This window comes from Chanodichthys erythropterus, chromosome 11 (genome assembly GCF_024489055.1).
Source record: "Chanodichthys erythropterus isolate Z2021 chromosome 11, ASM2448905v1, whole genome shotgun sequence".
Classification (NCBI taxonomy): domain Eukaryota; kingdom Metazoa; phylum Chordata; class Actinopteri; order Cypriniformes; family Xenocyprididae; genus Chanodichthys; species Chanodichthys erythropterus.
Window position 1 is genome coordinate 8,371,528 of NC_090231.1, and position 12,799 is coordinate 8,384,326.

A 12,799-nucleotide genomic window follows, 5' to 3' on the forward strand; every position below is an offset into this window, starting at 1 on the left:
TATTCAGATACAAAATGAACCAAATACATGTGCACAGAATGACATGGAATCAGTGCATCTGGATGCAATTCATACTTGGGTATGTGCAAATTTCATCCATTCATGGTGCCACTAAACACATATCCTATCAACATCTGTTCCACATGCACAGCTCTGCATGTGTTCAACAGCTGAGGCCAGCATGCACAAACAGTGATAAACCAAGTCTTTGCTGGCTTTTATCATCCTCATACGCATCACAGGCGGACTGTGAAAGACGCTCAATCAACAAGCTGATTTGTGGAGATAACTACAGCTCATCTCCATCCCAGCATCTGTTATCAACAAGATGGAAACAACAAGGGACGATAAACCCGCAACAACCCATATGCAAATGCAAAATTAGTCAGAAACATGTAAATGCTCTGTGCCCATGGGCCGAATGATGCAAACATGCTCTGTTCTGTTATTATATATTTATAAAAAGGAGATAATATTTTTTTTCCGATTAACAGCACCTGTTAATGACTAAATGTAAATAAATGGACAACATACTTCATTTCTTTTTGTATGGTTTCATATACAGTCTTTCTATTACACAATTTCAAAATGTGTTACTTCTTTGAAATTATTAGTGAAATTTACTAGCAATTTCTGAATGAAAACTGTTTCAAAGTAAATCCTACACCTAATTTACTGGACATATATGGTAATTCAGAAAGATCAGCTCAAAAAAAAAAAAACACATAAGTGCAATGCAACAATCTTTGTTGGACTCACCCTCGTCATGGAAGCAGCCGGTGGGACAGGTTTCCACACAGATGCTCTCCTTCGAGTAGAAATAAAGACCTCTCCGGCAAGATCTACACTCGTTCGGTCCACGACCGACACATTTCTCACAGCCTCTGTTACAGCGACGACATCTACGGGCGTCTACGTCCTCAAAGTAGCCTAGTGGACAGTGACTAACACATGTCCTACAAGGAGGATAAGAGATGAAGAAAAATGAGGGGAACATAAATCTACTGTATATTCTCTAACTATATAGTTGACAAAAAAGTACATTAATAAAGTACCTTTATAAAGTAGATATTTTAAGTGGGAAACATAAAAAAATACTCATATACCATGACTTTTGACGTACCGCCCACAAATATCTATAACACTAAACTGAAACAGAGTTTAAATATAATTGTCCTCTTTCTAGACGACCACTTTACCTGCCAGATTTGAGGCTGCCCAGACTGAAGTGAATGCAATTGAGGCAATGATCAGCATCCGGCCCATCACAGCCCTGATCTCCACATTCATGATGACACGGACCTGAAATATAATGAAAAACAAGCAACGCCATAAATCTGATTCATAGATATACTAGATAACATTTGCATTTATTCATTATAACAGGTTCTTTTATTCCATACGACTTCCAAATGAGTAACATAAGCAAGATGTCAGAGAGTCAACAATTCCAGATTTATTATAATAATAAAGCTCATTAGGTTGATATAGATGATCATTTTTGGACTAGGAATTGTTCATTTTGCACTATATCACATAAGATAAAAACATAGACAGTTTCTTTGCTTTGCTTTCAAGTCTTGTGTTCTTAATCTTAAAATGTTCTTACCATGTTTCAGTTCTGTTTACATGGTTTCTAGACTATCTTACACTATCAAAAAGCAACAAGTACAATCATATTTATATAAGATACATATTAATATGATTATACTATTTATTAAAATCAAGTCAAATGAAAATCTAATTGTGTTTGGGTTTTTAACTTCTTATTTGTTGCTTCAATAATAATACAGTAACAAATATATTTCATGTGACTTATATTTGTTATTTACGGAAGAGGATTACGGCCAAGCAATAATAAAAAAATAAAACCATCTCGAGATTAAAGTTGTTAAATTTAGAAAAAAAACTTGTTAAATTTCGAGAACAAATTCGTTAAATTACAAATTTTTCTCGTAATTTAATAACTTTATTCTCATAATTTAATGAGTTTATTCTTATAATTTAATGAGTTTATTCTCATAATTTAATGAGTTTATTCTCAACATTTTATCTTGACTTTTTTCACGTAATTTAATGACTTTTTTCTCATAATTTAATGAGTTTATTCTCAACATTTTATCTTGACTTTTTTCACGTAATTTAATGACTTTTTTCTCATAATTTAATGAGTTTATTCTCATAATTTAATGAGTTTATTCTCATAATTTAATGAGTTTATTCTCGTAATTTAATGAGTTTATTCTCAACATTTTATCTTGACTTTTTTCACGTAATTTAATGACTTTTTTCTCATAATTTAATGAGTTTATTCTCAACATTTTATCTCGACTTTTTTCTCTAAATTTAACGATATTTTTCTCATAATTTAACAAATTTGTTCTCGTAATTTCTTGTAAATTAATGACTTTATTCTCATAATTTAATGACTTTATTCTCAACATTTTATCTTGACTTTTATCTCCAAATCAATTTTATAACCAATCTCGAGATGGTTTTATTTTTTTATTATTGCTTGGCCCTAATCCTCTTCCGTAGTTATTAATAGCTGTTGTTTTGTTTTTAAGTTTCAATTTTTTTCAGTCCATTATTTAACAATGTTCTGTATTTACATGATTACATGTTTCTTGTTCATCACCTGCCCCTTTTGCATGTTTTTCCATATTTAAAATGGGTTTTGGAAGAGTTGATAATAAATGATTATAAATACACTACCGTCCAAAAGTTTGTGGTCAGTATGTTTTTTTTTTTTAAAGAAATTAATACTTTTATTTAACACGGATGTATTAAATTGATCAAAAGTGACAGTAAAGACATTTATAAATTTTACAAAAGATTTATATTTCAAATAAATGCTGTTCTTCTGAACTTTCTATTGATCAAATAATCTTGAAAAGATGTATCACAGTTTCCGCTAAAATATGAAGCTGCACAACTGTTTTCAACACTGATAATAAGAATAATAGATGTTTCTTGAGCAGCAAATCATCATATTAGAATGATTTTTGAAGGATCATGTGACACTGAAGACTGGAGTAATGATGCTGAAAATTCAGCTTTGATCACAGAAATATTTTAAATTGCAATCATATTTCACAGTTTTTACTGTCTTTTTGATCAAATAAATGCAGCCTTGGTGAGCAGAAGATTAAAAATAAAAAAATCTTACCGACCCCAAACTTTTTAACTTGTCTAGGTATTACTGAGAGTACCATTATATTCCTCCTCTTCCTCCTCTTCATGCTCAGGGGCTCCTGGCACAGAATCTGGGTTTTTCAGCTCCTTGCCTGCTGTGGGAATTTCCAGCATCCTGGAGCGAGAGTGGTGGGAACCCTGGGTTTGATAGGGGTGTTCAGACGTGCCGTGCAGGATTAGTGTCCACTCCTTCAGCTTACCTGAGAGAGAAGAAAGAGCAAGAGACGGAGCAATGAAGTCAGACAAAGAAAGTTGTGATATGCATTGCAATGAATCAGTCCTGATGAGAAATCAGAAGAGGAAAGAACAACTTTAATCTGCAGCACGTCTCAAAGTAAGTTTGCAATAAGCAAAAATGTCATTCATTTAAGTTAGAATCATACTTGATGCAAGTACAAGAATGCAAAAAATTCCAAACAAGCAAAAAAGCCAGAAATCAGTGTAGAAAAACATGGACAAAAGTCCATCTGGGACTGCAGTTTTTATTTCCATTAGGATTAAGAAATCAGCTGCCCTAGAAACAGCAAAGTAGTTTACTAGGTTTTAAGAACATAACTGATGTAAAATGTTATACATTGTATTGGTTATTTTTTTGCAAAACATGATGCTACAATTACTGCATCTAGTTCTGAGCCAAAATAAAATATAATAAAAAATAAAAGTAAAAAATAAATAAAAATAACTGCATGTAGTACTGAGAGCCAAAATGATTATTAAAATAAAATAAGATTAAATTAAATAATAAATAAATAAACAACTGCATGAAGTACTGAGAGCCAAAATGATTTGTAAAATAAAATAAAAAATAATAAATAAAAATAACTGCATGTAGTATTGAGAGCCAAAATTATTTGTAAAATAAAATAAAATAAAAATTGCATGTAGTACGGAGAGCCAAAATGATTATAAAAGTAAAATAAAATACAAAATAAATAAATAAATAAAAACAACTACATATAGTACTGATAGCCAAAATGATTATTAAAATAAAATAAAATAAAATAAAATAAAAAATAAAAACAACTGCATGTAGTACTAAGAGCCAAAATGATTATTAAAAATAAAAAATAATAAATAAATAAAAACAACTGCATGTAGTACTAAGAGCCAAAATGATTATTAAAAATAAAAAATAATAAATAAATAAAAACAACTGCATGTAGTACTAAGAGCCAAAATGATTATTAAAAATAAAAAATAATAATAAATAAATAAATAAAAACAACTGCATGTAGTACTGAGAGCCAAAATGATTTGTAAAATAAAATAAAATAAATTGCGAAAGTAATCAAATTTTCATTTTGCGTTAATTGCTGAAGCTTTTATCACGATATACGGGATTATCACAATACTGAAATAAGCTGCAAAAATTTTTGTCATACTATAACAGGTTTAATAATTTTTTTCTTATAACAAAAAGAGCTGAACATCTAAATACAATAAAGCGACACAAAATTCTTTTAAAGTAAACAAATGTTATAAAAAAATTATAAAGAACAAACGTAACACTTTACAATTATGTCTCACGTTAGTTAATGTTATCGTTATGTTTGTCATTGTTAATGTTAACTAACATTTGTTACAGAAGTTGGTATGAAACAACATAGTGTGAAAGCAAACTAGTACCATTGGGGCAAACATTATAATTAGGCTCAGAATTTGGGAACAGAGTCATATGTTTTAGGATTACACCATGTCTAGACTGAACATGACTAGCATCGCACCACACTGCCTTTTTATTTTGTCTGCACTGGAAGCATATTCAGTCTGAACTTCATTCCTCCATTCATTCCTTACCCAACACCTCCGGGTTACGCAGCTGAGAGGGCGAGTCAGATATCTCCAGGGTCCACGTGCCCTCCGCTCTTTCCCCCCAGCAATGCACCGTCATGAACTCCCAGTTCCTGAAGCCCTCGTTGGAGTTATCAAACAATCTGGAAGGCAGAAGAAACAGAGTGGTCAATGTTTCAGAGAGAAGAGGAGAGCAAAAGAAGATACTGAAAATAAGGAAAGCCATCTGTTACGCTCATTTCTGCATCACTGGTAACTGCGCATCATTCCCTGAACATCCTCAAAGATGTATGCTAATGCAACAAACTGACTGACTGTTGTTTAAATCATTTTTTTTACTGATATGCACATGTATACATTTATTTAAATTTTAATTTTATAACTTAAATGTATTCAATTGTAATACATTTCAATACTTTAAAATGTATTAAAATAAATGTATTTTAATAAATGTAAATGTATTGGTAACACTTTACAACATCCCATTAGGTAATGCATAAACTAACAACGATCAATACATTTGTTACACTATTTAATAATCTTTGTTAAGGTGAAAATATTTACAGATTAAAATTTATAAATGCTTTAGAAGTATTTTTCCATTGTTAGTTCATGTTAATTAAATTAACAAAAATGTAACAAAAAAAAAAACCTTATTGTAAAGTGTTACTACACTGTAGAAAATGATTCTATGGTGAAGTAAATACTACAGAAAAAACAAATGCAATTTTTACATGAAAAAATTAGTTAATTAATTAAAAAAAAAACTAAGCAAATTCTATATTAGTACTCAATTTAAGCTTGTAGAAATTAAAGCGTAAATATCAACATTATAAAATTAAGTAAAACTACTCAACTTTTCTGATACTGGTGTTCCCATCATGCAATGGGCCTTGAATAATTAATGAGGTTGATTTTTCGCAGTTTTCCAGCTGTTTTTACACTGTTTTATCATTGCTTTTGTGGTTATGTTTAATAACTTGCCATTTTGTGACATTTGGAGTTCATTTTCTACTCAAAATGCCACAATCAAACTCAAAAATGATCCATCGAATGTTACAGTCATTGTGTATTGTGTACCAAGTATTGAGGTCTCTGTGTTCAGGTGCTGCGTTACTTCTAATAATGTAGATATGATGTCTACACAATATCTATTGTATTATTAACTTAGATGTTTCTAAGTAAAACATACACTTTAAAAGCATGGTTTAATTTAGTGTTATATTGTTTGAGTAAAAATTAATTGTAAAAGAATCTTCAACTAAGTAGAAATTACTCAACAAACTTTAACTGGCCAAGTAAAAATTACTTAAGTTACAGTGCCCTCCACAATTATTGGCAGCCTTAGTAATTATGAGCAAAAGCTGCTGTGAAAATAAATCTGCATTGTTTATCCTTTTGATCTTTCATTCAAAAAATTCACAAAAATCTAACCTTTCATTTAAGGAAAATAATTGAAACTGGGGGGAAACTCACATTATGAAATAAATGTTTTTCTCCAAAACACATTGATCACAATTATTGGCACCCTTTTATTCAAAACTTTTTGCAACCTCCTTTTGCCAAGATAACTCCTCTGAGTCTTCACCTATAATGCCTGATGAGTTTGGAGAACACCTGACAAGAGATCAGAGATCACTCCTTCATGCAGAATCTCTCCAGATCCTTCAGATTCCCAGATCCATGTTGGTGCTTCTTCTCTTCAGTTAACTCCACTCATTTCCTATAGGGTTCAGGTCAGGGGACTGGGATGGCCATGGCAGAAGCTTCATTTTGTGCTCAGTGACACATTTTTGTGTTGGTTTTGATGTTTGTTTTGGATCATTGTCCTGATGGAAGATCCAACCATGGCTCATTATAGGATTTCTAGCAGAAGCGGACAGGGTTTGATTTTTTTTTTTATCTGTTGGTATTTTATAGAATCCATGATAGCATGAATCTGAACAAGATGTCCAGGAGAAAATGTTCCAGCACAAAAATAAGCTCACAACATTAAAGATCCAGCAGTATATTTAACCGTGGGCATGGGGTACTTTTTATCCATGTGTGCACCAAATCCATCTCGTGGGTTTGCTGCCAAAAAGCTCTTCTTTTAGTTTCATCTGACCATAGAAGCTCATCCCGTTGGAAGTTCCAGTCGTGTCTGACAACTGAATATGCTGGAGATTGTTTCTGGATGAGAGCAGTGGATTTTTCTTGAAACCCTCCTGAACATCTTGTTGGGATATAGGTGCTTTTGATCATTTTTTTAGGCTTTCTGAGACTCAAGACTCAACTAATCTCTGCAATTCTCCAAGCTGTGATCCTTGGAGAGTCTTTGGCCACTCAAACTCTCCTCCTCACTTCACATTAGGGCGATTTAGACACACATCCTCTACCAGGCAGATTTGTAACATATTTAGTTGATTGGAACATCTTAATTATTGCCCTGATAGTGGAAATGGGGATTTTCAATGCTTTAGCTATTTTCTTACAGCCACTTTCTATTTTGTGAAGCTCAAAAATCTTTTGCTGCACATCAGAACTATATTCTTTGGTTTTTCTCATTGTGATGAATGATTAAAGGAATTTGGCCTTTGTGTTTCCTCATGTTTATTCTCCTGTGTCATGGCTGGACAATTTCATGGTCATGATCACCCTGGTGTGCTAAAAAAAAGTAAATATGAATGGGAATATACTATTACTAAGAATTTCTAGGGGTGCCAATAATTGTGGCCAACATGTATTGCAGAAAAACATTTATTTCATAATGTGAGTTTCCCCCCCACTTTCAACTGTTTTCCTTCGATGAAAGGTTAGAATTTTGTGAATTTTTTGAATGAAAGATCAAAAGGATAAACAATGCAGATTTATTTTCACAGTCGCCTTTGCTCATATTTACTAAGGGTGCCAATAATTGTGGAGGGCACTGTAAGTAGAGTTTACTTAATTCCATATTTGAAATTTACTTAAAAATATGTGTGCAAAAACTTGCAAAAGAAAAATTAAGTAAATTTTACTTATTTTTTTTTTTCAGAGTAGTTTTATAAAATAAAAATTTTATAAATTAAATATTTTGCAGTAGTTTTGGCAAAAATTGAGAAGCAGAACCTCTTTATGATTAGTTTTGTGATGGTGGGTATTTTCAGATCGTTCGATATAATGGACAAAATAAGCTGACGCAATTTACATACACTGTAAAAAACAAGTAAAATTTACTTAATTTTTCTTTTGCAAGTTTTTGCATGCATATTTTTTAAGTAAATATCAAATATAGAATTAAGTAACTCTACTTAACTAAGTTAAGTAAAATTAACAAAGAAAATAAGTCATTTTAACTTGGCCAGTTAAAGTTTGTTGAGTAATTTCTACTTAGTTGAAGATTATTTTACAATTCATTTTACTCAAACAACATAACACTGCATTAAACCATGCTTTCAAAGTGTATATTTTGGATGTTGTGTAGACATCATATCTACATTATTAGAAGTAACGCGGCACCTGAACACAGAGACCTCAATACTTGGTACACAATACACAATGACTGTAACATTCGATGGATCGTTTTTGAGTTTGATTGTGGCAGTTTGAGTAGAAAATGAACTCCAAATGTCACAAAATGGCAAGTTATTAAACATAACCACAAAAGCAATGATAAAACAGTGTAAAAACAGCTGGAAAACTGCGAAAAATCGACCTTATTAAATATTCAAGGCACAGTGCATGATGGGAACACCAGTATCAGAAAAGTTGAGTAGTTTTACTTAATTTTAATGTTTACATTTTTGAAATTTTAATTTTAATTTTTAATGTTTTAATGCTTTAAACATCATAATGTTTTAATTTCTTCAAAACGCTTTAATTTCTACAAGCTTAAATTGAGTACTAATATAGAATTTACTTTGCCTGAACTAACTTTTTCATGTAAATACAATTGTTTTTTATGTAGTATTTACTTCACCATAAAATAATTTTTTACAGTGTATGAATGGACCGGAGACGACGGAAAACACATGTAGAGCATCAGCTTTTGTTTCTGCTCTGACAGCCGCAAAACCAGCTGAACGCTGTGAGTGTGTCAGAAATCAGGAATGGTGAGAGAACATTGTGCTTGGTATGTTTTTACGTCTCCAACTTGGGTCTTCAACCGACAAGGTTAAATCCCGTCTGGCTAGTGCGCATCCCATAATGTTTACGCGTTAGGTCAGTAGGTGGAGAGTAGACGGTCTTTTGTGGTTGTTTGAACATATTCGACCACATGAGTGTTTCTATTCTGAAAACAATTCGGTTGAATGTGCTTTTGACTACCTCGGGAATTGATCAAAGTGGACAAGCTCAAAATGTTTTAGACCCCGTTTACACCTGTATTTAGCGTCGCCCACTTGTGATCCAGTCGACTAAAATGCATCTTAATACAAGGAGTAAACAGAGCCTTTAATGTTTGTGGTTAAAGGGTTAGTTCACCCAAAAATGAAAATTGTGTCATCATTTACTCATCAAACAGTTGATGGGCCCCATTATGGATATCACCAACTGTTTGATTACCATCAGTCATCAAAATATCTGATTTTGTGCTCAACAGAAGAAAGAAATTCATACAGGTTTGGTGAGTAAATGATGACAGAATTTAAATTTTTGGGTGAACTATCCATTTAATGCAATAAAACAATGAAAAACAAGACCCCCAAAACAACAACAACAACACAAAAAGAAATGGAAAACAAAAAACAGTTAGCCTGAGCATGTTAGATCAATATCAATTTAAACCTCAGCCTCTGAAGGAAAATCCTTCACTTCAGACAATTACATCACTCTTCAGAAGTGTGCAAAAAGATAAAAAAAACAACTATCTGCTCCTCATCATCCAAAACAAAATCACATTCACATGCTGGCGCTGTGCAGCAGGGATCACTGGGAAAGAGTCCATGAGGCTGATTTGTGTTTGCACCTGTGAAGCATGAGTCGACGTCACACCACTGCATCATGGTGATTGAGCAGATGGATGCTTTGGCTCTGTTTGTGTGAGCTCGGAGCAGCTGGCGTGACGTGGTGCTATAAACTTCGTTCAGGTCAGACAGATCATGTTCCATCGTAGGTGGATTACTGTAAATACATTTTCCTGTTTGTCTTTACGAACTGAGGGACAAGTCAGAGTCTGTGGTCTGTGGTTAACATTAAGGCATACTCCACCCAAAAAATATAAATTCAGTCATAATTTACTCACCCTCATATTGTACCAAACCTGTATGACCTGTATTACTTTCTTCTGCGAAGCACAGAAGAAGATTTTTTGAGGAAACATTGTTTTATTGGGAACCAAACAGCACTGAATCCCACTGACTTCAAGTATATGGACAAAAAAAAAAAAAAGATTTCCACCAAAATCAGTATTGTATCTGGTCGGTATTGAAAAGTAATTAATTAATTCTGTGCAAAATGCAATATCCGTTGTGTTATTCTGTCATGTTTTTTCCCTTTCTCCCCAAAACACGACAAACGTCAGTCTCCTTTCTCTGCAGAATGCGATATATCTGCTCAACCAATCACAGCGCACTATTCCACGCACTGTAAACAGTTATGGCAGTGCTCTGAATACACCCGGCATCCTAGTTTTCCTTATCTAATTTGTACTTTGTGATCAACAAAAACAGAAAAATTAATAATTTTGACGGCATTGATGAACCTGTGGTGGTTTCTGCGGTGGGGAAGAAACATAAGTCATCAAAATGTAATCATTTACATGAGGAGATTAAGAAGATGAGGCACTCGAGTCGGGAGGAGGAACAATGCCGGCTGTTGCTTGTTCCACGACAGCATCAAACTTCTGTCACGGTCCCCAAAACTGAATCATGAACAGTTTTTAAAAGCCGTTTTCAATACCAATGTACTCGGTAAATGTGTTTATTTTTAACTGTGCGGTGGCGCCAGATACTCTTTAATCGGTAATGACAAACAGAGACATAATTCATTTATAACATTAACAAGATGACCCGTTGAATTCATTTTGGGAGTGACGACTGAATGTATTTTTAGTCAAATGTCTGTATATAAGATCAGTATTGACAAAGTTCAGAGGCTGTCATATATGTGGTTCAACTTATGAAAAAAATGTGTCATGGATTTATTGCATTTTGGGGAAAAAAATAATACGCTTTTATAATAAACCTTTGACAATCAAAATCTAGATTTTTAATGTTTTTATAAGATGCTATGTGAAAGTTTGAAACAGAAAATAGTGGTTTTCATCTTGCCAATTTCTTGGTAAAGAAAACACATTTTACTCAAATTAAACCAAATGGAGCTATTGCCTTTTGGAACCAAACTCTTTATATATGGGTATTTAGCAGTGACGTTGTCAGGCTTTTTTTATTTACAAAAAAATAAGCTAATTCCCTGCACAAAATGTAATAGCATTGTAATAAATGTAAATATAATATGTAATGATAAAGTTTACAGTGGCTTCATAAATTAAAAAAACATTAAAAAGCAGTACACACCTGATGCTCATTCATCGTTCTTCATGTTCTAGAAATAGTTTAAAAAAAAACGTGCTGTATTTTTGTGTAGTTTATTAAGAGAAGCTACACCGCCATCTTGCTCCGACGAAAGCGACTTGAATGCACCTGAAGTCGTAAACATGACTTCTCAACTCGTATACGAACTTCCCAGGAGGACTTGAACTCCCCATAATATCAGTTCACACAGGGTAATAGGTTAATAGTCAATATCCTATGGGGCCTGGGTGATGTCAGCTGAAAAGGAAAGCAGTTTAAGTGTCCTAGCATGAATGCAAACATTTAAAAACAAAACATCATGGAAATCATTTGGTCCCACTATTTTTTTTTAAGTTTTCATAAGTTTTGATTCTTATCTCTACTTATGATCAGCATGAACTCACTCTCTAAGAATCAGATATCAACAAAAGGGTGGCTCACATTTGCTCATGCGGCCTGCTGTCCGACCACTAGCGCTTCTTTTGAACTGCACTCATACTGATAAAAACACTTCTTCCCCTTGAGCTCCGTCCACAATCACACTATTAATGAGAGCTTTGCAAAGCTGCCAATTCTGAACTTGGCCCTTTTACGGCCCTTGTTAACAGGCTTGGAAGGGAATTTCGCACATTACATCTGCGCGCTTTCTTCTCCCACCACCAAGCCAAGGCGATCTGCGCTATAAGGAGACGGTAAATCTGAACTGCATTTGGCCCTGGCAGCGTGAATGATGAATAAATGAGATGAAGGGAGGTCCCGACCACAGCATCCCTCTCCAACTGGAGCGATAATTCAAGGCAAATGTCTTTTCTGGCAATTTGCAGGCGTCATATGGACAACGCTCCATCAACACTTAGCACTGAAAGCCCAGGGTGAGAAAGAAGGCGAGCGGGGCGACTGCTGGCCGTTCATAAATACTCTCCAAATGCGGGAAGCCCCATTAGGCTGTCATGTCTGTTATCACAAAAGCAGACGCTCTGTGGGAGATGTTTGTGCAGGGGCGGATTTTGACAGGTCTTCCGTCTCCATGCGGTAAATAAGACGAGGAATGTCAAAACAATAAGCTTTCTGTGGAGAATTGAGAATGAAGGGACTTTCACGTAGACAAACTGGAGTGACGGACATTGTTACGTATAGAAAAGACGACTGTGGCGTTTAATTTTTCTGAACATTTTTGGCATTTCATGTCTGAAGAGCCACATTTCCCATAATAATGTTATGTTGCAGCCTTGTGCTAAAATGCTTTAATTTATGTATTTGATTTTAGTGACATTCTTGGTATTTAAAGCCACATTTAATTTAATAAAAGTTGTGTATTATTCTTCAAAATCAAGAAAAAA

The 12,799-nt window shown here is 33.6% G+C and overlaps 1 protein-coding gene across 2 annotated transcripts in view; it reads right to left on the reverse strand.

Annotated features, from left to right (window-relative positions):
* The window catches only part of pcsk6 (proprotein convertase subtilisin/kexin type 6), a 164,463-nt gene that overhangs the window by 81,735 nt on the left and 69,929 nt on the right, over nt 1-12,799 (reverse strand). For both annotated transcript variants that reach the window (XM_067401398.1, XM_067401397.1), the window contains 4 exons: nt 4,993-5,129; nt 3,213-3,395; nt 1,200-1,302; nt 760-956 (listed from right to left, as the gene is read on the reverse strand). In XM_067401398.1, coding sequence (XP_067257499.1) covers nt 760-956; nt 1,200-1,302; nt 3,213-3,395; nt 4,993-5,129 — 620 coding nt within the window. The remainder of the gene's footprint in view (nt 1-759; nt 957-1,199; nt 1,303-3,212; nt 3,396-4,992; nt 5,130-12,799) is intronic.